Source organism: Platalea leucorodia (assembly GCF_965183815.1).
Source record: "Platalea leucorodia genome assembly, chromosome: 23".
NCBI lineage: Eukaryota > Metazoa > Chordata > Aves > Pelecaniformes > Threskiornithidae > Platalea > Platalea leucorodia.
The window spans coordinates 858,776-883,074 of NC_138845.1; the positions used below are offsets into that span (position 1 = coordinate 858,776).

At 50.9% G+C, this 24,299-nt stretch overlaps 1 protein-coding gene across 11 annotated transcripts in view; it reads left to right on the forward strand.

Annotated features, from left to right (window-relative positions):
- The window catches only part of R3HDM2 (R3H domain containing 2), a 61,447-nt gene that overhangs the window by 36,116 nt on the left and 1,032 nt on the right, over positions 1–24,299 (forward strand). For 9 of the 11 annotated variants that reach the window (XR_014230419.1, XM_082332538.1, XM_082332537.1 and 6 more), the window contains 20 exons: positions 113–154; positions 1,870–1,956; positions 3,570–3,696; positions 4,827–4,905; positions 5,676–5,735; positions 6,137–6,277; positions 6,668–6,776; positions 7,956–8,051; positions 9,585–9,616; positions 12,179–12,411; positions 15,356–15,540; positions 17,975–18,217; positions 18,834–18,960; positions 19,388–19,623; positions 20,046–20,200; positions 20,529–20,629; positions 21,445–21,614; positions 21,799–21,943; positions 22,031–22,131; positions 22,661–22,745. Coding sequence is in view for 10 of the 11 variants with exons in the window: in XM_082332538.1 (XP_082188664.1) it covers positions 113–154; positions 1,870–1,956; positions 3,570–3,696; positions 4,827–4,905; positions 5,676–5,735; positions 6,137–6,277; positions 6,668–6,776; positions 7,956–8,051; positions 9,585–9,616; positions 12,179–12,411; positions 15,356–15,540; positions 17,975–18,217; positions 18,834–18,960; positions 19,388–19,623; positions 20,046–20,200; positions 20,529–20,629; positions 21,445–21,614; positions 21,799–21,943; positions 22,031–22,131; positions 22,661–22,745 (2,554 nt within the window). In the remaining variant the exon portion in view is untranslated. The remainder of the gene's footprint in view (positions 1–112; positions 155–1,869; positions 1,957–3,569; positions 3,697–4,826; positions 4,906–5,675; positions 5,736–6,136; positions 6,278–6,667; positions 6,777–7,955; positions 8,052–9,584; positions 9,617–12,178; positions 12,412–15,355; positions 15,541–17,974; positions 18,218–18,833; positions 18,961–19,387; positions 19,624–20,045; positions 20,201–20,528; positions 20,630–21,444; positions 21,615–21,798; positions 21,944–22,030; positions 22,132–22,660; positions 22,746–24,299) is intronic. The other 2 variants (XM_082332541.1, XM_082332542.1) reach the window with 2 other exon arrangements.

Sequence of the window (24,299 nt, forward strand, 5' to 3'; positions counted from 1 at the left end):
TTCTTCAGAGTCATTTTACACGCTCAGTGTTGTGCTCCTTTGCACGGCAAATACCATTTACTGCGTACACATTCAGATTAAGCTTCTTGCCTTCTCTTTCCTTTCTCCACAGAGGCGAACTTCAAGTCACGGACATGCCAGAAAAAGAGCCAAGGTATGACCTCTTCTGACGTCCCGTTCTTCTTTTGGCCATTCTAAGCTGAGTTGTGATCCCAGCCTTAGGATGGTACTCAAGTCTTTCCTGTCACCAGAAGCAATGTGCAGCACGTGATGGTTCAGGACAGTAACTTTCCATGCACTGGAGCATGAGTGCCCCTTTTTAACACACACCCATGAATGAACTGTTTGCTGCTATTAACTGCCACAGCTGTCCCCTCCCCAGAGCCCAAAGTGCCAGAAATGAAATTCAGAGGTGTTACTGGTGGGACAGGGCAGTGCACTGGCCTGTTACACCCTCCAGTTAAAAAACAGAGTTAAGTATAACTGTCTGGTTTCACGTAAGGCCCTTTCTCTTCAGGGAATACCACATTTGCTCCCATAACAATGGCACATGCATGTTAGTGAATCCAAAACTTTTGCTAGTAATAAGCACCAGGACATGACTGTCCTAGAATGTTGTTTGTAGGCAAAATCTTGGGGTAAAAATGCAGCCATTGTGTGATTTTTTTTTTTTAACCTTTCTTAGCCTTAACCCCAGTTTTTCTTTGCAAAATTTGATAATAACTACTGAAGCAGTTTATCAGAAGTGGCCATGAATTTTCCAGGCTTGGCAGTTATAGAAACAACGTAATTCAAAGAGTCCATCTAGTCCAGCTAGGATTCATTTAGTCCAGCCTCCTACTCAAAACAGGGTCAGCTATGACATCTGACTAGGTTGCCCAGGGCTTGATTTTAAAACTGTGATTGGGAGGGTGAAGGTCTCTCCCCCACCCTCTTTTTTTTCTTTTTTTTTTTTTTTTTATCTTTCACAAAAGTTCAAACCCAAATGAAGGCAGGTTCTGCCCCGAGGCATGGGAGAGAGGGGAGACCAGTTAACTTTGTAACAGGGGTTCTGCCTGAGTTTGTTTTTGATGAAAGTAATGTATGAAAGCGATGTGCAGCTTATGACCTACAGAGGGTTCAGAAAAAAATATTCTAATGGTTCTGTTTGGTCTTAAAAGCCAGGACTCTGTGCAGTACCCAAACAGGCTGTGATTCCAGTTCCTGCCCTGTCCATACCTAGGGCAGAATGTGTGTGCGCACCTCAGGCCTTTCTCCATATTGTTGGTCCTGCCTGCGATCTCATGTGACTGGTTGATATATTTTTTTCCTGTTTGTCACCCTAGTGAGTCAACTTGCCAAGAGTCCTGAAAGTGCAGGTTTTATTTTAAGCATTTTCTCTAAGCACTACTACATTACCCAAAATAACCAAAGTCGTCAGATCAGACAGGCAAGGTGTAAATGGGACAACAGCTTTTCAATTAAGAACAGTAACAATCTTCACATCTTAAGAAACAATAAAATAGTTGGTTTCAGCTATATCCTTTGTTAATCGTTTTCATTCTTGCCAGGTGAGGAGGGGAGAGGCTGGAATTGCTCTGGCTGAAGAGGTCAAAGAGTGCATGCATTAAGGCAGTGAACTTTCTCACCTAAAATTTAGTTGGTTCAAATCCTGATCAAAGACTGAAGGAAGAAAATAACTGATTTGCTCTATGACTCCAAGCCTTTGTATATTCCTGTTTGCTGCAAGAAGCTGGTTTGATAGTCCTCCTTTTTAGCAGTTTAATTAACAATGACTGCATGGGTGGCTTGGTAACGCAGCAGTATGAACTTAAGTGTGTGCATTTTGGCTAAGGTGTCTTAACTATACTCTTTCTTTTCCTTCTCCAGTCTAATTCAAAGCTTAAACTGGTCAGGAGTTTGGCTGTATGTGAAGAATCGTCTAGCCCCTTTGTAGATGGGCTGCTGGAGTCCCAGGTAGGCCTAAGAATGAGACAAGCTGTGGAGTGTGGAAGCCCAGAAAATCCACGTCTTGCTAGAAGTGATGTCCTGTCCTGGGCTTGTGCCTCTGAGAGACAAGAATTTCCCACAGGAGGCTGCTTTTGAAGGAAGTGGTTATGCTTGTGAGCGCTGCTTGTATGTGTACAGTCACAACCCTTCTCTTACAAGGAATTGTCTGCATCAACTCACGGGGCACCCACAACTGCTCAAGTTGTGCAGGCTTATTCCCCCGAAAATGGAATGGCACTTTGCCTTCACAAAGCCCCTGGGGTTTTGGCCATGGGAAGGAAGTTTTTATGCTAGCCCTTTCCTTGCAGCTCAGGCTGCTGTGACTGAAAGTAGCCAGCTCACAGAGAAGAGATATGCAGTGCTCTGCAGAGATGATCCCTGTCTGTGGTCACTGTGGGCAGTGACAGACAAGCTGAAGCTTGAAGGTGGGCAGCAGTCAGGGAGGCGCTGAGAACCTGTCTGCCCCGGCAAGAGCAGATGGGTTGAGCTTTCTCTGCCCACACGAGCTTTAAGAAGCACAGGATGGTTCAGTGTGCGGAGATCTGAGCTGGCTCACCGTAAGTCAGGTTGTGGCTAGCTACAGCCCATCTTTGTTGAGCTGACGTAGTACCTCACCGTGCAGTCACCAGCTTAGGTCTGTGGTGCTACATCGGAGACCTCTAGGCTACTTTCCATTGATAAGGACAAACCTGGCCTGTGGCAGGGCTGAGCGCTGCCCAGAGCACCTCACCCTTGTGGTGGAATGGGGTACTTGGCCTCTAAGCCTTCCTTGTGTTGAGGCTCCCAGCTCCAGAGGCTGCTTTTCTGTCTTTTGTTTGGGTTTCACTTAGAACTGTGGGGTCACTAAGAGGACTTCTAAAGCGACTGTGAGCACGCATCATGGCGCCATGGAACCACACTAGCGTAAAGGCAGAAGGACGAGGAAGGATCAGCTGGCACAATGCGTAGTGGTTTTATAGTCAGTTTTAACTTGAATTTGAGCACATTGCCTTTGACAATCCTACTGGTGTTTAACATTTCTTCCCATGGAGCAGAGTGGATCCTCAGGCCGTGCTGGGCAGTTGCAACTCAAGAGAGGAGGTGAAAAAAAGCATCAGAAAGCCTCATGTGGCACAGGGACCACTCATCACACCACATAAGCTTTTTGCTGTTTATTCCGTTTTCTCCTCATGCCCTTTCTCTTTCCAGGTTAGATGGTAGAGTCTTACTGAAACAGTGCGGGACCTACCTCACCTTAGGCACTCCTGAGTCCAAAACATAATAGCATTTTATCAGCTTCAAACAGGGAAGCATGTGACTTAGATTCTGAGGAGATCCAGGCAAGGCAGGTTTTCAACAGTGATAAATGCTGTTGAGGGTCCCCTCAAAGCCTGCTGAAGGCTTCTCGTTGGGAGGCGGGTGGGGAGAGAGACTGCTTTGTTTGCGCTCAGAACAGGGCCTCTTATGAAATGTCTCAGATCTGCGACCTGAATCCCCTGCCTTTCCGTGATGCCTTTCTCAGCTGCCAACATCTCCAGCTGTGACAGTGATTCCAGGGAGTGTCCAAGTGACTCAGACCAACCTGGTTTGTTTTGTTCCAGGACATCATTCAGTTGCACGTTAGCTGCCCCTCTGACAAGGAGGAGGAAAAGTCTACGAAAGATGGGGCTGAGAAAGAAGAAAAAGACAAGAATAAAGAAAAGGCACCAAGGAAAATGCTGTCTCGAGGTCAGGTGCTCGTTTGAACAGGGCAAGTCCTGTCTTACCCACCTTGAGGATTCTGCTGGCCAGTGGTACAGTTGTTGGAAGCAGAGTGGTTATCTCTGCTGATGACTGTACAGGAATGTATTGTTTTTATAACATCCTTTCTGGAGCAAAGCATGCGGAGGGAGGGGGAGGGTTTCTCTAGATTGACATGTGCCCCAACAGACTTGCAGGCTTCCTGCATTGATTATAGTGATCTGGTGGCTTTTTAGACGTGCAGACGCAAACCCAAGAAGACCCACTGTATAGACTTTTGCTTTCGGTTTAGATTTGATCTTATAAAACCTGCCACAGGTGGCAAGATATGAGGTTGCAAGGAGGTGAGCTAAGTCTCTGCTGTATGATCCTGCGTGTATGATTTTGGGGCATAGAAGTGGCTAAAAGATACACATTTAATGTGGTGAGCAAATTGCACCTGAAATCCTTGTACAGAGAGCAACTCTGCACTGGTGCGGATTCAGTTTCACTTACTGTTTTTTCTGTGATTACTTTTAAATTAAAAAGAGTGTGGGGAGAGGGGAAGAACATGGCCAGCAGGGCTTTCCAGTTAAATAGCTTGTGGGATCAAAGGTGCAGAAGTTGTTTGTACAAAAGTATGGTATACTACACTTGCAGAGGCCTCCTGTAACAGTGTGGAATATGCTGAGTGTGCTCTGAGTGGTTGGTTTTAGAGCTAAGGTTTCCTTCCATGAACTGATCTGATCTCCCTCTCTGTGGCATCCTCCTAATGGGGCCTTGTGCTTATAGTGCCTTGTATGTAGCGTACCAATCCTCCTGCTGCCCACTGGCGAAAGGGTATACAGTCCCTATTTTACAGATTGGCAAACTTGACCTAGAGGTTGCATTCAGAGCCTGTGCTAGAAACTGGACTTGAGCCCAGGTGATATGGGTCCCAACCTGTGCAGTTCTGTAACAAGGTGGGCTTTTCTTCCTCTCTTCCTGTTGTGAATAGTCGGTGCTGAGAACAAGGCTGAATTTCCTCCAGCAGCAATGTGGGGACATCATCCTCATGCATGTAGTGAGACACACACCACCTCCCTTCAGTCTATTCTGTTTCAGTGTTTTGTTAATTTGTTCTGCTGCTGTTGTTTCAGATTCCAGCCAGGAATATACAGACTCCACTGGAATAGATTTGCATGAATTTTTAGTAAATACACTGAAAAAAAACCCAAGGTAGGTCCCTAGTCAGTAAAACAACTTGCTGATGGAGTGAAGGGAGGGAGTACCTGGCAACCAATGCTTCTTTGATTGACTCTTGAACCTGTGGTGTTTGTGTGCATGTGTGTATATGTATGTATGTATTCACATATCTTAGGAGGAGGGGGGGACTACAGCAACTACAGAAAGTATCTGAAATTGTGTTTTACTTTTTGGAATTCAGAGAGCTTTACTAGAGCTGGGGCAGTGTAGAAACAAAAAGCACAACTGTAATTTTATATATGCAGTCAATCAAAACATGTAATTGTATATTATGGAGAGAGAGAAAGAGGAAAAATAATTTGCTTGAATGCAAGCAGGAAGGAATCTCGATTGCTTTAAAACCCTTTCTATAAATGATTGTCAAATACCAACCTCTAAAGGAACCGCTGCTGTGTCAGTAATAAGTGTAATCAAGCCAAATGCTGGCATAGGAATAGCAAAGCTGGAGTCTCTACCAGTGGAGCTTCCAGCAGAGCAGGGATTCAATATTACCAAAAGCCAAGCACTGTTAGCAAAACAACAACTTTAAACTAAAAAAAATCTGGCATTTAATTTACTATATATGAAAAAACGTGGAGTTTTTTTAGTTCGTTCCTGTGGAGGATGTGTGAAGCCCGGTTAATAGTGTTGCTTGCTCTAGGTATTTGTGACTTTTCTCTGTTGCAGGGAGGGGGGTACCAAGCAGAGAAACCTGTGCCTCACTGTCTCTAAAGGTGGCCTTTTCCTTTTTCTTTTCTTGACAGAGATAGAATGATGCTACTAAAGTTAGAACAGGAGATTCTGGAATTTATTAGTGATAACAAGTAAGTGATGATCAAGGTTGTGTCAACCAAAATAGGTCTGTAATTTACTGTTTAGGAGCTTGGGCACCCAGGGGAGAAGGGAGTGTCTTTTGGACACACTGGTGAGGAGGCCTGTTCTCTTGTACATTGTGCATTTGTGCACAAGCTGGTCTTGTTTCAGGAAAGGCCTATTCAACTTGAGCCCTTGAATCAGCCCAGCTCTGTCTGGCAAAGGAGTGTAAGCCCATGCTCACGCTCAGTGTAAGAAGCAGCACTTGAGTCCTGACTGCTTGGAATAGGTGGCATGGTCTGATCTGGGATCTGGTTAAGGCATCTCTGGCCTTGATCTCTCTTTTGGTGTCAGGTTGTCATTGTCTGTTTCAAGGCCTTCTAAATTCTAATGCTTTCTCCCCTCTTCTCAGCAATCAGTTTAAGAAGTTCCCTCAGATGACCTCATACCACAGAATGCTCCTGCACCGGGTAGCTGCCTACTTTGGCATGGACCATAATGTCGACCAAACCGGGAAGGCAGTCATTATCAACAAGACCAGTAACACACGAATGTAAGGCGGAGGGAGGGAGAACAGCTGGGCCGGCATCCCCTTCCCTTCCCTGCATGGTGCTACATGACCCCCCAGACACAGAGCCCTGGCATGGTCCAGAGCAGGATGGATTCCACACCACATTTTTTTGCCTCCATAAGAAGGGCAGGCCCCCTCTCTAGAAGAGAAGAATCCTTCACTTCCAGTCCTAAGTGTATGTATTTGCAAGCCCTTCCTAGCTCTCTTTAGTTCTCGGAGAAGGGGCAGGAGCACTTGTTGCCATCAGACAGAGGAGGATTTAACACAACAAACATCTTTGCACACCCCCTCACTCCCTGCAAAGCAGTGGTTTTATGAAGACAGTTCTATGCCCATTTTTGCCCATCTAACAAGGGCTGGTTCTTCCTGCAGCCCTGAGCAGAGGTTCTCTGAGCACATCAAAGATGAGAAGAATGCAGAGTTCCCGCAGAGGTTTATCCTAAAGCGAGATGATACCAGCATGGACCGAGATGATAATCAGGTAAGGGGTGGCAGTGGGTTATCTGCCTACATTGTGAAAGTCAAATGCAACTTTTCTAAGATGAGAACAACTCTAAATTTCTCTTGGGTTTCCTGCAGTAACCTTCTTTAATAGAAGCTTCCACCCAAGCAGCAGTATCTAGATATATCATGAAAACTTTACAAAATACTGTGGAAATGCATGAAGAATTTCTGTGGATTCTGTGGGGGGTATTTTTCTGTACCCTGAATATTGACTGGTGGCTGGGCCAGGCTTTAAGGTGAAGCCTTTTGCTAAGGTTTCCTTGGAAATGCCCCAGAGCTGAGTGTTGCCAAGCATCTCTCCCACCCCTCCCTGGGGCTTGCGGCGAGTCAAGCTGTAAAGTCATCAGGACCTCGCAGTGCTGCTGGAAGGTAACCATCGGCAAAAGGAAACACTTTGAGCTCAGCAGCATTGCCAGTCATTGGAGCTAAAAACCCTCCTGAATCTCTGGCTGCCTTTGGGTTGTCACAAGTGGCACCACACCCGTAACGCAGAGCTAGCTTGTTCATCTGTGGCTGTTTTCCCAGCCTGTGTCAGACAGAACCTTGAATGTCAAAAACGGCGCAAGAGACAAGGACCTCTTCACCAGGGATCTCATGCTCTTTGCTCTTGTAGCTCCCATCTTTACATCGCCCCAGCATACCACTATCCCTTGCTTTGGGTCATGTTTCTGAACTTAAGCTATCAGGATGGGGAGGTGGTCATTGCAATCAGTATCAGTTTCTGGTTTCCCCCGTGGTGGCACTCTGCAGGTGACGCAGCTACCCACAAAGCACAGAATCCATGACTGAGTAGGAGTCTGCTGTGTTGGCATATGCTCCAGAGAGTGGCCTTTAGCTTTTGACCCCTGGGAACAGACTGTCTTTCAGAAGCACATGGTGATATTCCTGATCTGTCCTTTCTGAATCAGGCAGAGTTCAGGCAGAGTGGTTGTGCTTGATCCAGGAGGTGGAGTGCACTAAGACCTCCAGGATGTTTATCCCTAGACACAGGTGTCCAGAAGGTAGGTTCAAAGGCAGAGGCTGTGTCATTGCATCCAGGCATCACGCACACACCCTGTAATCCACTTACACAGCTATGTAAAAATATCAACAGCTGACTGTGCCCCCTGCTCCCATTGGCAACTGCTGACCCGCTGAGATGTGTTTGTCCCTTCAGATCAGACTCCCCTTGCAGGATGGGAGAAGGAGCAAATCTATAGAAGAGCGAGAGGAAGAGTATCAGCGGGCCAGGGAGCGGATATTTGCACGAGAGGTAAGCTTGGATGACTCACTTGCCTGGTACCCTCCTGGAACTTTGTGGCAGAAGGTGTCCTTGAGTATACTAAGAGGTCAGGTCTCATCATTGCCTTTTCTACAAATTTCCCAGTGTTCTTGGTACCTACCATTGAATTCCAGCTCCTAACAAAGATGTCCAAGACACTGAGATATAGAGGATCCACACCTCCACTCCCCAGTCTGCTCTTTCCCTAAGTTGCCTGTTTCAGGGGGCAATAGATGTGTGGGGACTGACAGAGGAGGCAGTTTTGCTCCTTGCTGCCCAGCAAGATTATTATAAGCTTATGCAGTGGCATTTCTGGGATGACTAGCAAATCAATTGATGAACCTGAAAGGAGCAGCAGCTTTCTCCCCCGGCTTCTCTGCAGTGCTGCAGCTTGGACCTCCTGACCAAGCAGTGCTGGCCTTGGAGTATCAGGCAGGGCTCTGTGCCTTTACAGGATGAATCTGGGCAGTACGTTTATTGTCTGTCTTATGAAGTGTCCAGCTTGATTATTGCTTCCTTGAGATCTCTGTTCCCTACATGGAACAACTCTAAGCCAGAGCTGTGTTCCTTGCTCACGTCTGGCTCAGAGAGGCTGCTGTGCTCTGCTGTGTTGAGTACTGTCTGCCAGCTGGAGGCAGCTCTCTGCGCTGTGCCAAGTGGCAAATGATGGAATCGGGGACGATTCCAAGTGCCCATCTGCCGTGGATCATGTTCAAAGTCCAGCTCCTTGCCTGCTGCTTTTTGAGTCTCTAGCGGACAACGCCTTTCATTTGTCCTAACAGGAATTGCCCTGTGCCTGCCCAAGGAGAATGTTAAGGCAGCTACTGTGCTGAGTCCCTAGTCAAGTCACCAGGCTTCAGCTGGTGACTCTCCAGCCAGTTGTGACCATGGACTTGTCTTACATGCAGAGGCCCAAAGTCATCCAGACATGTTAGTAAGCAGCTCTGTCTGTTGTCCTGGAGTAGAGCAGGTGCTGTCTCATGGTAGCACAACACTGGGTGGGCACGTACTTATCCTGGCTCTGTGTTTGTGGGCTGAGCCGGTGCTTTGTATCTGACTTCCAGAAGCAGGGGTGGCTATCACAGGGTAGGCTAAGCTGGCTTTGAGCCCTCTGCCTTTTTTTCATGGCGCTGATAATTGTGCCTGCATTTAGCAAATAAGGACCCTTGTATGTCTGGCCTTGATTGTTCCATTGACAAAGCTACCATCAAAGCTGCCTTAGAGCAGCGAAGTAGGGAGTTGAGGACTCAGATTTGCAAACTCTTGAGAGATCTCAGGGTCTCGGGTATCAGGAAAGGTTCCTAATGGGCCTGGATGGAGAGCCAAATGGGACTGGTGTGCAAAAGGCTGAGCAAGATTCCTGAATGACCATGTAACTGGTGCACAACACAAACTGTGTCTGAGTCCCCTACTGTTAGTGCTTTGCTCCTCTTTGCTTTGAAATTGCCTGGGTTTGTTGCTTTCAAAGTTACTAAGTCTCCCTTTTCTTTCCTTCCCATCTCCATGTCTTTTCCGTGCTTCCAGACTGGCCAGAATGGATATCTCGCTGACAGCAGGTTAGTACTATTTAGCAGACACTATTTGTATCTCTGGCTTTCTCTACGGAGGACTGCATGACTCTATAATGATGCTTTTTTCTGATGTTAACCGACAGAATCTCCAAAGAAGGCTTTTCTTCTAGTTCTCACAAACGGAGGCAGATTTTTAGGTATCTCTGTGTGACTTATTTTGTACATTGTCCTGCTGAGTAAGTTTGCCCCATGCATGGCTGCTTGTGAAGTTATTGAAGTTGTATCTTTTGCAACATCAATTTCTGAGTCCTTTTTTGCTGATTCATCAATTAAAATGGAGGGGTGGAAGGCGGGAATGGCAGGGAGGAATGGGGAAGCCAGAAGATTCCAGAAGTTTTCAAACCGTTCCACCTCTTGTTTCCCAAAAGGATAGGAAAGCCCCTGCCCTTAGAGTGACAGGATCACCATCCAGATAAGATGGGGTTGTCCCTAATCCCTGATTATAAAGGCTGGATTACTTAATGGTGGCAGTGAAGTGTCTCCACTTCCATTTCAGCCAGAGTATGCTGCAGAGGGCACTGGGAAGATGTTTGAGCAGCATTTTCTCATTAAGTAGTTTTCCTGTGGAGGAAAGGGCTGGAAGGATGGAGTTAGCCTGACGACTCACCTTGCACACACCCCTGCTGCAGGAGGCTGCTGAAGGTATGAGGATAAAGAACAGGATGAAAATGAAGAGACCCTCGTGCCTGCTGTCCTCTCATTTAATAGCCAAAGCTCTAGAGATGAAGCATCTCTGTGTATGAACAGGACAGGAGGATCTAAGCAGGTGTAGGAACAGCTTTGCCCCTCTCCTCAGCCCGTCACATGGCTCAGGCTGTCCTTGGAGGAACACTGTTGTGGAAAATCAAGCGTCCTCAGCACAGTTATGGGGACTGTGTCCTGGAGCCTGCCTCTGGCAGTGGTGTTCAAGGCAGGGGGTATAGTTTTCAGATCAGCCATGGGGCTGTAGTAAAACTCACCCAGCAAGTGGCAAAAAAAACATTGCTGATGTGATTGCAGCTTTAGGAGCTAAGCTGCAGCCAGGGCTGCACTAGGAGCTTTTCTGACTGTTGTGCCCAATCCCTAAAGAGTTTGTTTAACCTGCTGTCTTTGTTTTGTGGTTCCCATAGTGGGAATGGTGGGGCTCTGGACAGAGATGGATAAGCTCTTGAGGAGACTGGGGTTCCCTCAGTGGTGGTGCTGGAGATGATGTCTGTGTCAGCTCCAGAGACTTACCGCCCTCAAAGCCCGGCATTCAGAGCAATACAGCTGTCCGTTTCACTCGCTTGGAAGTCCTGTATTAATGCTGCTGAAGCACAGATCTGACTGCAGAGCTCTCTGCTGGTGGACACACTTGGAAACAGGCTTTAGTAAGGCTAATGGGGAGAAAGGCATGGCTGAAGCTGCTAGGGCAGTGCTCTCGGAGAGCAAGGGTGTGGTAGCGTGCCTGGAGTTTGGAGAGCATTTGTAGAAAAATCAGAATTGTTATGCTGCTGAATTAGCAGTAATCAGCTTGAGAGGGGTCTGGGTTCTCAGGGAACCAGAGTTTGCAGCTGAGTCAGAACAGAGGCCGTGACATGCCCCTTCCCCACACACAAACACTGCCCCACACCTCGCTGAACATCCCCAGGAGTAGCCTTCAGAGTTTAGGTTGGAGAGAGCCCAAGAGCTTGACAGTGATGCTTGTTAGGTCAAGTGTAGTTTGGGGTTTGAGGCTGCATAGTCCAATTCCTTCCGTTCTTTAGGGATATAACCATTGTACTGGTTTTCCAAGAGATGTATTTTCTTTGGCTCCCACATGCTCCCAGCAGCCCAGGACATCACCTCAGAAGCTCCTTCGATGCCTATCTTTTCCCCTCCACAACTGTGTGGAGCTGCTGCCAGGCTCAGCCTGCAGTGTTATATGAGCATCTCTTCCAGTGTTGCCTTCCTCACCATTCCTCCCCAGTGAAGGCCCAGGAACCCATTACTGTGCTTATGATCCTTAGCTGGGCTGATAAACCAGGCTCACAGCTTGGGATGTTTTGCTGATACTCCGTAAAATTCTGCTGTGGCCAGACCAGGGCTAAGGGAGGGTGATCAGTGGGAGCACAGCTCTGAGCATAGCAATATCCCAGCGTGTAGCTGTTCCAGCTGGGCAGAAAGCCTTACGAGGGCTGGTGTGGAAAGTGGTCTCGCAAGATCTCGATCAGCCTTGTCTCAAGGTCTCTGCTAAAAGCTCCCTGTTCTGAGACAAGGAGGGCTTTAGCAAGTGATCATGCTCTGACCCTGCTGGCATCTCTTCCAGGCTGGGATCTGGCTAGGGAAAAGGGCCAGGAGCCAGCTCTCAACACATGCCAAGGAAGATCAGCAGTGTCTGGGTCTTCACAGTGCATGCTCAAGAAAGCTGTGACCCAGAGTGTTTGTTTGCTGTCAGATCCCTATACAAAGTGCCAACATGCTGTGTCACAGAGCCAGCTGCTGACTGGGCCCACCACCCCGGTGTGGCAGGTACTGATGCAGCACCTGCAGGTCTTGCTGCTGCCCCTTTCCACTGGAGGTGCCGTCTAACTCCTCTGGTCTCTGCAGGGGCAACCGGGACAGTTTGAACCGGGCCTCAGGCAGCCGCCAGAGCAGCACAGAGAGTGAGATAAAGTCGCTGGAGCCTCGGCCATGGAGCAGCACAGACTCAGATGGCTCCATCCGCAGCCTGCGACCACCTGTTACCAAAGCCAGCAGCTTCAGTGGCATCTCCATCCTGACACGGGGGGACAGCATCGGGAGTAGCAAAGGCAGCACTGCCAGCAGAACGTCCCGGGCAGGTACTGTACTGTTTTCCCCTGCATACCTTCTGCCAAAGAGCACCTAGCAGACATAGTCTATGGGCTGGGAGACTGGGGCTCATGATGCTCTGGTTAAAATGGGACACGGTTGGCATCATCTGAACGTGTTCAGTACCTGGGCAGGGATATGCCAGTTGGTTCATCATTTGCTTTTTCAGTACTCACCATCAGATCTTCCTTCCCTTTAGCAGAGTTATCTAAGACAAAGGACATTGTTTAGTCCCATGCCCTGGAAATCAAGCTACCAATTTTCTGTTGTTTTCTCTCCCCTGCTATGCTGCAAGTTATGTTGCCATTCCTTTCTGCTACCCAGAATCCCTCACAGCTGTGAGGAGACTTAGTCAGGGTGAACCATCTGGCACTTTTCCTTGCTTTCCAACAAAGGAGGTCCAGGGAAGGGTGTCACCAATTAGTCTATCTCATTGGAGACACTATCTCATCAAAGACCGCGTTAATTGGTATCTGTCTATGATGTTCTCTCAAAATGATTCACTATACTCCTGAGAGCAAACATAACAGCAGGGAGTTGGGCCTGCAGCTCTTCAAGAGCTGTTGAATACAGCTCAAGGTTTCAGGAGCACCAAAGGGAATTAGGATCACAAGTCTCTCTGCCTGCTTCAGATCAGTTCTTCCTTTTCCATCTAGGTAACACAAAAGGTAGCCCATGCACAGAGAATGTTATTGTGGGGCATCACTGGTAATCTGTTACTGACAACAGCTTCCTGAGAGAGTGTGTGCCACACTTGGCAGGGCACCAGCCCTTCTATCAGTGGGGAACAGTCCTTTATTTTCAACTGACTGCTCGTGAAAGGCATTTGTGGAAGAGACAGCACAGGTCTTTGCTCTCATTTTAATGGTCCAGTGATAACTGAGGAGCCATATGGTAGCTGGTTACAATTGCTGTGCAATATCAATGAGCAAAATCCAGTGTTGTCTCACTGTCTAGCTTCTTCCGTTGTCACTGGTAGGCAGCAGGTCCCCAAATGCTTGAGAGCTGTCATTTTACTGGGGAGGCGAGGCAGATTGGTGCTTGTGGGTGACTAGGCTGCTCCACAAGAATCCTTTCAAATAAAAGGGATGGATCTAAAAGGCAGCCAGGCTGCTGTTCTAGCACCCAGGCTGTCTTTGAAAACCACACATTCATCTTGCAGTTTAAAGGTGCCTACATCATCTCTTGGGACCTTGTTTCCATTGTGCTCAGGGCTCCACTTATTCTGATTATTGCAACCACCTCCGGGACTGATTCATCAGCTGATGGGAGCAGTTATCTGAAGATCTGTCCCAGCCATGTGCAAAGCAGGCAGAGCAAGAGAGGATCTGCTTTTTTGCTCTTTCTGTATTTTTTCCTCCAGGTCTCCCCTGGGAACAGAAACCAGTTGCTCTCCAGGTTTTATATAATGGCGAGTGATTAGAAACATCTTGCAGTGGGGGGAAAGCAAAGGAATTTTCACTTGGGGGGGGAAAAACCCACCACCCGCCATATCCTCATGTTTATTCTGTGGGGGAGGAAGTGCTTAGGACTCTGGGGCTCTTTTCCCATCTCAACATTCAGCCCCTGGGCAACTGTCAGCAAAATATGTCCTTCTTTGCACCATATGGCTGATGATACAGACCTCCTTAGCAGAATGCCTGAAGATTAGCTGTTGAAATACAGTAGATGAGAGGCAGAATTAGTTAAATAGCAGCTACTGGGCATCAAGCAATAGTTTCACAGCCCTTTTATTTCTGCAAGTAAGACTGAAATACTGAGGAGAGCACTTCCCAGTTGGGTGCCCTGCAGCACGTTTTGCACTCCTTCCTAACAATTTTTCCTACCACAAGAAGGAATTGCTTTCAGCCTGCCACTCCCTAGCCTTTTACTCTAAAGATGTGCGTGTGCTGAGTCTATGTAGCCATAAAATAGGATTCCCTCAGTCCCTTCTCTGTTCTGGGCAAGCATTCAAACAGGTCATGACGACATATTAGTGTCCGTGCCGGGGCCGTGCCTAGCTGCAGAACTGAGCTGTGACTGGGAACAGCTCTCCAGCTTCTTTCCAGAGATGGGTTTATAGTACTGAGCTGACATGAGTGTATCGGGCAGCTCCCTCTTTCTGTAATCTCTGCCTCATGCTGGGGTGGAGAGCCTTCCACCAGGCAGGTGCTGCTGTTAACAGCCAGATTCCTCTTTCCAGCAGAAGGTCCATGGCATTTATAGAAGGCCCTGACTTGTGCCTGGTGCTTTCCAGACGAGACAGAGGGCACATCCCTCCAAAGAATCAATTGCAACACAGATGTGTTTTTACTAGCCTGTGCCAATCCTGCCAGCACCTGCACCAAGCATGCACTGTCCTGTGGCCAGAGGCCAGCTAGATTGATCATATGAGCCTGGCATTGGCCTTTTAATTTCCTGCAGTTCTGAGTAGTGTTGAAGGTTTACCCCAACAGCAGCTACCTGAGAGCTGTGGGTGGGGACTGCTGTGTAGGCTGTCCACTTGGAGTGAGGGTGCTAGGTTGGGGTCAAGGAAGAGAGTACACTCTTGGGAATAACAGCTGTACGTCTCGTGGCCATGGTCTGGAACAAGAATTGCATCCTCATCTTCCCTGTGTGGGGCAGGGCATGCATGGGTCAGGGGGAGAAGTAGGGGCCGTGACCAGCTCTGGAGGGTCAGTGTGTGTACATGGACATGGAGATGAGAGAGGCACAATCACTTGGAGTCCCGAGGGTGTCAACACCTTGGTTTGCTGTGAAGCAGAGGCAAACTAGTGACTTAGCCTGCAGCCTGCTCACCCTGTCCCCTGTGGAAGCTCCCATGTGGACTGCAGAGAATGGAATCTGGCTGTAGTACAGGAGGTAGTGACAGGATATACCCCCCACCTTCCCCATCAATGAATCAATGTTTTTCTCTCCCAGGTACCAACTCTGCCATGTCTTTCTCTGTTCAAGGTTTGGTACTAGGTGCCCCTGAAGCATGCAGCCAATCCCCTTCTTCACAGCCCAGCCGTGGCCTCCTACCCTGCACAGCCCAGCAGCCTCAACCGCAGCCACCCCAACAGCCACCGCCGCATCCCCAAGGACTTCCACCTGCAGCCCAGCAGCAGCCAGCCATGAGTAACCACATGATATCCCAGGTGAGTTGCTGCACAGCATCCACGGCTCAGTAAGCTCCTTGGGCACACAGGTGGGAGGTAGAAGCAGAGCTAGCATACACCCAGGGTGCTCTGGACTCATACTTGCCCAGGGGGTTTTGGGTGTCCTCACACTTGCTGCCTGTTAGGGAGTGACAGTCCCTCTGTGCTATTGGCAGAGAGCAGGAGAAGGTTGGAGGCCTTGCTATGCCCAAGTATGATGCTGTGTGACATCTCAACTTGCCAGCCTCTTCTGTATCTGCTTGGGCCAGCAGCCCTCCTGGCAGGGGGTCTGTAGTCCTTTGCTGAGTGGCAGGGTTATGTTCTGGAACCAGTTGCCCTCCTGGTGAGGGACCATCACAAACGGTAGTTGCGTTTGAGCTCCCCAGCGCTGAAATCCCATTGTTGGTCACCTGATGTCCTGGGAAGAGGCAAACTGTGCCTGGGTGTGCTCTCCAGACTCTCCCTGAGTTAAACCCAAGTGATGTTCCACAGCCTGGAGGGCTATTTCTGAGGACAGACCCTCTGGAAAGCACTTGTGGCTGTCCTTCCTACATACTTTGTTCTGTTCCTGTAGAACAGAGGCTGTAGAGTAGAGGCTGTAAAAAAACCCCAGCACAAGAGCTGCCCCTGTATCACTGCCTCCTTGAACAGCTTTTACTGCAGATAACATGAACAGCTCCTTGGTGTCTGTTGCCATCTATATGAGGATGGGGGGAGCTTGTAGTTCTTGGGTCCTGGACTGGCTCCAGGGTTGTGGATTTGTTTGCAGAGGATACTGAGACTCAAGGGCAACATCTCAGTTCTGCAGATGAGGTGTCTTCCTGAGGTAGCCAGGGTCCAGCGCTAAGGCTAGCAGGAGTGTCTGTCTGGAGCTGTAGCATGTCATGGGACAGAGCACAGTGCCCTCGGTGAGAGGTTTGAACACACAGCAGGCTTCTGGAGCTTGTGCAGGATCACTGTATCTTGCTGGGGTTTTATTTTATATCTTCTACTGTTTGGCCATTCTAATGGTTTAGGTCCTGGAAAAACTTTTTTCATGTGTTTGACTGTTGGTGAAAGGTCTGAAAATGCACTCTCCCACATGCGCGTGCACCTTCTGTTTCATCAAAGGCCTAATCAAATGATCAAAAAAATAACCCAGTGCTGACCATTACAGCTTCGGTGCCCAAAGCACAGTATGTGGTACTTGAGTTAGGTGTTATCATAAACAGGCATCAGCAGGTCCTCCCAGTGGCAAAGTGACAGGGGCCCCTACAGAAGGCAAGAGTGAAGAAAAGACATTACCAGCAGGAAAGGCCAAGAAGCACTGCAGAGAGAGCTGGGAGTCAGTGCCGCACACAAGTGGGCAGTGGAGTGGGAGAGACACAAAGGCTGTGCTGAAGGGAAGTGGCTCTCCTGCTGCTGTTGGCCGTAGCTGGCCTTTGTGAACTTGTCTCACTGTTCATGCCAGGCAAGAGCTGCTTTGCAGACATGGTCAGCCTTCCCAGCTTCCACAAAGCAGCTGGCCGGGCTATGTGTCTTCACAGAGAGATGAATGCTCCCCCATTCTGGTCTCCGTGCTTTCCAGCCCTCTGCAATGCCCCTCTCTGTGTGTTTGCAATTGGCTCAGTTGACTAACCTTGTTGTTCCTTCTTTCTCTCCTTCCTCCCATCCTTCCTTCCCACCCTGCCCCCAATCTCTCTCCTCCCCTCCCTTCTCTGCTGGTCTTAGCCGGTCCCAGCGCTGCAGCCTGTTCAGTATTCTCCAAGCTCCTGCCCCCAGGTCCTCTTGCCAGTCTCTCCACCCCAGCAGTACAACTTGGTATAAACCCCATTTCCTTTTCTGCACTGTCTCTGTTGTACTCGTGTGCTGTGTTTGTGTTGTATGAGCTTTTGCTAATCAGGTGTGTCGTGGACGCTGCACCCAGTCGGTTTGGGATTCATGGAGGCTCTGCGCTGCAGTGGGATCAAGGCAGTGGGATGCCTGAGGCTGTGGGACCCATCAGGGCTGGGCACTGCTGGAGTAGCTGATCTTGGAAAGAGCCTAGGGAAGAGCAAGTACCAAGCCCAGACCTCCACCAGGAAGCGACGCTCGTGCCCAGCACTGGAGTCCAGGGGCCATTGCTGTCCTATGGTCTCAGTCAGCCCCTGTGTTGTCTCTGCTGGGTCTTTCGGGAACAGTGTGCCCCATGGGACATAGCCTCTGGGCTGGGGCCACCCCTGCCTGTGTGGGGCCCTGCATATCGCCAGTGGCCACTGAGCATTTGGGGCCCCCCCAGCAGCTCTCATGCCTCTACCCCCTGTCCTGCAGAATGCTCTTGGTCTGTGGCTCATTTCTGGGGACGTTTCTTGGGCGAGCTTCTCCACACAGAATAGGGAGAAGGGGTCTGCAGTCTGCTAAGCAGAGCTGTGTCCTACATGCTGTCCTCCATCCTTCCCATTTATCCCCAATGCAGGCTGACGAACTCAGCAACCCCTTTGGGCAGATCAGTCTCAGCCGACAGGGCTCTACGGAAGCACCGGATCCTTCCTCGGCTATGTTCCAGTCATCCCTCATCTCCCAGCATCCTCAGCAGACAGGATTCATCATGGCAACCCCTGGGCAGCCCATTCCCACCTCCAACTACTCCGCCTCAGGGCACACAGCCCCCACACAGCAGGTGCTGCAGCCCCAGGGCTACATTCAGCCTCCCCAGCAAGTAAGGACATGCGCAAGCCTGGAGGGGATGTGCACCTCGGCCCAAAGCTGTCAGGCAAGGGGCTGCTGGGGAGCAGTCCAGATAACAGTTTCTTGAGTGTGGGTCCCCTCTTTTTCTGCTGCTCGTTTGTGATAGATCAATACACAGGGGTCCGAGCTCCGGGTTGGCACACACCCTTGCTAGGCACAAGATGATCTCTGCCCCCTTGTCCCTCTGAGCTCACAAGGCACTTATCTGGGGACCCCTCTGGCCATTCCTGGCTCATAGTGTTGCGGGAGGGACAGTGACCAGATTCAGGACTGACACCTCTAAGCTCTCTTTGGGGTCCTGCAGGGCATTATGACCTCTAGGATTGTTCCCCTGAGCTGTGATGAGAATTGTGCCTACTGTGCTCTTGCACTACTGTGCTGGGAAAGGCTTGGATGTGGAGGCTGGGAGGAGCGGGAAGGGGCTGCGGTTCCCTGAGGAGCTATCATCTGGCCAGAGCCAAAGCCCTGGTTGGTTTCCTTCGGCAGAAGCCAGGCCAGGTGAGAGAGAAAACTGGTCCTGGGGGACCAGCTTTCTTGGTCCCACTCCCTCTTGTGTTCTCATCACCATGTTTTCTTGATTCTGATAGATTCAGGTTTCTTACTACCCTCCTGGGCAGTACCCGAACTCCAGCCAGCAATACCGATCTCTCAGTCACCCAGTGGCCTACAGCTCCCAGCGCACTCAGCAGCTCCCCCAGCAGTCCCAGCAGCCTGGTAAGGGGGCATAGAAGCGGGGAGGGGGCATGTTTCCCTTTCCTGCCACTCTTCTTGGCTCTTAAGGATCTCCCATGCACTGTCTGGGCCAGGCTGCTCTTCTCTGTCTCCCACTTTTTGCGGGACTTGCTGACTATAGAGTGCCTCTTGACTGTGCAAAGGAAAGTTGAAACTTGACCTGGCTGCAAAGGCTGTTTTAGTCTTTTCCCTCCCTCTGAACATGTAGCATGCACTGAGGTGCTGCAAGGTACATTTAAAGCCAGGAGCTTCCTCCAGGTTTTTTTTATATCTGCCGTAAGGGAAGCCCTTTTCCCACTCTTTAGCAAGAGATGGGGACAAAGCAGGATTTGAGCCCTCATATGCCAAGTGTCAGGGTGTCTCCTGTGGCCAGCTGGGAAGCTGCTCCATTTAAACCCTGTTCTGACAGGTTTACAGCCAATGATGTCCAACCAGCAGCAAACATACCAAGGTGTAATGGGAGTGCAGCAGGCACAGCCCCCCGGGCTCCTCAACAGCCAGAGGAACAGCATGGGGGGCCAGATGCAGAGTATGATGGGAGTGCAGCAGGCACAGCCCCCTGGCCTTCTCAGCAGCCAGAGGAGCGGTATGGGGAGCCAGATGCAAGGCCTGATGGTCCAGTACACTCCACTGCCTTCGTACCAGGTAGGCATCAGTTGCTCTCCGATGAGGGGCTGCTGGGGAGGGAGCCTCAGCTGTGCAGGCCTTGCAGGAAGTGCACTGTTCGTGAGCCTGAGTAACGGAGCCAAAGATGGAGACTTATTCACCTTGAGAAGATAGTGCATGCTTGCCAGCTTGGGGAGGGCACATCCACATTTGAATCTCTGTGGGACATGTCTTGAGAAGGAGGGCTGAGTGCAGCTGGTCCCTTTGCCATTGTGTTTGCAGAAGAGCTGGGAGGGGCTGCCCTTGCCTGGGCAAGATTGCTCTGGGCTGCAGTAGACAGCCATCTGGCATCTCTTCTACCTTGTATGGACCTTGCTGGTGTCTCTTTGGGGCCAGTTCTCCCTGCTCCTGCTCTATGTTACCTGTCATTCCACAGGGCTGCATCTTTCTTCCCTGCACAGGTTCCTGTGGCCAGTGAGTCCCAGAGCGTGGTCCAGCAGCCCTTCCAGCAGCCAGTGCTTGTACCAGCCAGCCAGTCTGTTCAGGGTGGGCTTCAGGCTGGAGGGGTACCCATCTACTACAGTGTCATCCCAACTGCCCAGCAGAACGGCACCAGGTAAAACTTCTATAGCTCTGGCCTGCCTTGGGGAGAAAGGGGTCCTGCTGCCCTACTGAAAGGGCATAGCATCCTACTCCTGCAGCTAGAGGAGGTGGCTGGGCACCATAGATGCTGGTCAACTCTTGAGCTTGCCCAGTCCTAGCTCCCATAGTCAGCACTTCTGGACACAGCTGTCCTGCAGCATGCGGTGCTTCCTGTGCTCCTCCAGCTCCAGCTGTGTTTCCAGCCATCTCAAGCACTGAGGGAGCTGGTGGTTGCCTGCACAGATGGGCAGGCTATTTCTCCCCATCCCCAGCACCTCACCAGAGCACTCTCTGCTTCACAGCCCTTCGGTGGGGTTCCTTCAGCCACCTGGCTCTGAACAGTATCAGATGCCACAGTCCCCATCACCCTGCAGCCCGCCACAGATGCAGCAGCAGTATTCAGGTAAGAGGGGCCACTGGTCAGGGTTGGCACTGATTCTGCACAGATTGGATCACGTTTTGTAGGGGCTGCAGTGAACAGAGCTGTCAATTCACAGCCAAGTCTGGCAGCTTCTGTGCAATGGGTTTCCTTAGTCTTACCCATCCTATGGCCCACTGGGAATTACCAGGACGTGGCACAGAGACTTCGCTCCAGGCTGATGCAGGCCTGTGCCTGGCATCTCCTTGCCATGGTGGGGCAGGCAGGGTAGGAGCAGGTAGAGGGAGCTGCTGTGGGCTGCGGACTCCCTCTGCTGGCAGCGCGGCTTAGTGTCACCAGGGCAGTTCGTGGGACCAGGGAGCACTGTGGATGAGAGGAGCATCAGGATTCCTGCATCCTGTCCCAGCTGCAGGGAGGTGAGCTGGGGCCTGGTGAATTGGTGCAAGAGCTGGACCCAGGATACTCGAGCTCTGCACCCAGCTCTGTGATTAGATCCTTTGCCTGAAGTTTTGCTGTGATGCTCAGAGAGGTCCCCCAAGTTGCCTTCAGCTTGTCCCCCCTGCTCGCATTTCTCCTGGATTAAAAGTCATCACTTTCTGATGTAAGCTGTGATGTCAGAGAGGGATCCCGACCAGATCTTGGTGGGGCCTTTTTTCAGCCCACCTGGGCAGGCAGGAGTGGCAGAGTACGGAGGGGGTGTTGTAGGAAAGAGTACGGAGGGGGTGTTGTAGGAAAGAGTGCAAAGTTGCACAGACAGGCAGGCTGCCTCTTGTCCTACAGCAAGCAGCAGCAGCAGTGTGCAGAGCTTTGGCAATACTGCTGCTGTCATCTCTCCCCAGGGGTGTCTCCATCAGGTCCTGGCGTGGTTGTGATGCAGCTGAATGTACCCAATGGCCCCCAGGCCCCCCAGAATCCCCCTGTGGTGCAGTGGAGCCACTGTAAGTACTACAGCCTGGACCAGCGGGGGCAGAAGCCAGGAGACCTGTACAACGCAGACACGAGTGCTCAGGTATTGAGAGGACTGGGAAGCAGGCAGCTCATCTTTTGGGAGCAGCCTGGCGGGAGAGAGAAGACCCCAGCATCCGTGCTGTCTGGATGGGCTGGGAGATGGGGGTGGGCTCATCCCATGGTGGTGAGACAGGTGTGGGACAGGTCACAAGCACTGGCGCTGTCTAACACTCTCTGTCCTCCAGGCAAGCACCCAGCTGAACAGCCCCATCACGTCCCCCACCCAGTCCCCGACGCCGTCTCCTGTCACCAGCCTCAACAGTGTCTGCACAGGGCTGAGCCCTCTCCCTGTCCTCACACAGTTCCCCCGGCCCATGGGCCCGGCACAAGGTAAGGGGAAGGAGTGGGGACAGCACAGGGCTGGGTCTTTCCTGTGATTTCTTCAGACCCCTACAAACATTTGCTTCCTTTTTGCAGGTGATGGGCGCTACTCATTGCTGGGCCAGCCGCTGCAGTATAATCTGTCTCTCTGTCCCCCACCGCTGCTCCACAACCAGCCCAACTACAATGCACACCAGGTAAAATTGGGCCAAACCCCCACTCACCCACCCTTTCACTGTCCTGGGAGCAGAGCAAGACGGCCCCCCTCTCCCCGGACAGCCCCTCTCTGGGCAGGGCCCGGGAGTAGTTAAGAAGTGAGTCTCACACCCTGCCCTGTGCTTGGACACCACTTGATTAGGTAGCAGGCTGCCTACTCCATGCTCTTGCCATCCATCTGGCAAAGCTGCCATTGTGAATGGATTTCCCTAGAGTGCGGCACTGGGCTAAAATTTCATCCTGCTCCCAGCTTTGCCCAGAAGCAGTGTCAGCCCCAAGTCCTTTGAGTGTCCTGGAACCATGGCTGTGCCTTGATCTCATCTAACTTACCCAAGCATGGTGTCGCCTCAAAGGTGCCAGGGGATGCAAGGTTATCCAGGTGGCTTCATTCCCCTTCACAGCCATGGCCTAGTCAAGTTTGGTCTTCCCCCCTACTCCCAGGATGCTCTGTGGGCACTGTGAGGCCACAGTGTCTCCTCAGGTGACACGCTACCATTTTTATTCTTTAAGGGGCAGACTGGAATGAAACATGGAAACCGGAGCAAGAGACAGGCCCTCAAGTCAGCATCCACTGACCTTGGGACAAGCGATGTAGGCAAGTGATCCTCCTCAAGAAGTTCCCCCTTTGCCCTCTGACTAGTCCCCACTGCATGGGCGTAGCTGGCATTGGCAGAGGCTCCAGATGCTATCCCTGCCGACACCAGCATCCCACAGAACCCATTGCTGGGGGTGGTTGTGGAGAGCAGTTCCTGCCGGCCACCGCCTCCCCCACGCACGCAGGCACACACCCCACACAGGGCCCATGTGAGGCCTGGCTTGGGGGTGGCGTGCCGCAGAGCCAGTCCCAGTCAGCTGTGCCCATCAGGAGCCAGGAGGACAGGGGTTGCTCAGGAACCCAGTAAACCCTGCCTGCACTGAGAAAAGCTTTTGAGGAAGAGTGGGGACAAATTGTTGGAGTGTCAGTGATGAGCACCAGGACACCTGGGCCCTTTTCCTGCCTCTGTGAGGGTTGAAATGGTGGAGTGGGTGGAGCTGGCAGAAATCCTGGGATTTTATTCCTCTTTGTCAGCAGAAAGTGAGTGTCCAGACCCCTGAGATCTTGTTCCCACCATTGCCTTCCCAAGTGACCCTTCCCTCTCATGCTTCCATTTCCCAGTGGGGCCAGGACCTGCAGAGCCTTCATCTTTGTAAAGGGCTTTGGGGTCTTCCAGGGGTGGCTGCGAGGGCTGAAATCCCCAGTGGATCATTTCTCTCCAAAGGGGAAGGGACTCCCTGTTCCTCGCCCTGGGGGGTCTCTACTTGGTCATCAGGGAGGAAAGGAGAGGCACGTGTCTGGCTTCTCCCCGCAACAATACAAGACTTGCTAGCTGGGCATGAGCCAGACAGCCTGGAAGGGAGACAGTCTTCACTGGCTCTCTGGACACTTCAGACTTATCCCCCATGTCACCTCCATGTCACCACCAACAGCAGCTGGTCGCAGGGGGCCCTTTAAGAGCTGCTTGCCAGAGAGCTGCCCCCCTCCCTGTGGCTGGCATGTTCATTACATGCCACGTTAATATTAGCAAAGAATCCATTCAGCCAGCCCTCCGCTAAGCCCAAAAGCCAGGGCTGGAGCCAGGAGGCAGTAGAAGTGTTTGGGTACCACAGAGCAGAGGCAAAGAGGTTGGCGTGACACTGGCCTGGGCACAGAAGGGGATCCTCCCCATGGGTGAAGCACACAGGGCAATGTCAAATTCAGGATCTGCACATGTTGGTGTCCTCCATGGGTGCAGCCTGTCTTTCTCCCTTCCAGAGACAGAGGGCAGGAGAGCTGGGTTAGCTGCCAATCCTGGTACCCAAGGATAGGGTAGGGGTAGGAAGATGGGGCAGAGCACCTGGGAAAGCCCTAGCTGAAAAGCCAAGCCCAGCCAAAGGAAGCAAGGAGGACTTGGTGTTGCTGGAGCCCTGGGCACATGAGAAATACCAGTCTCCTCTTGAAGCAGGCCATGTGGGGACCAGGATGTGGGCATCAGAAAGGATCAGAATGGGGCACTGTAGGAAGCAGAATGGTAGGGGCAGTTTGAGGGGGAAGAAGTGACTGGCTTAAAAAAATATATTCCTAATGTGGGGGCAGCTTAGCAAAGCGCTGCTTTCATGGGCGAAGTAGAGG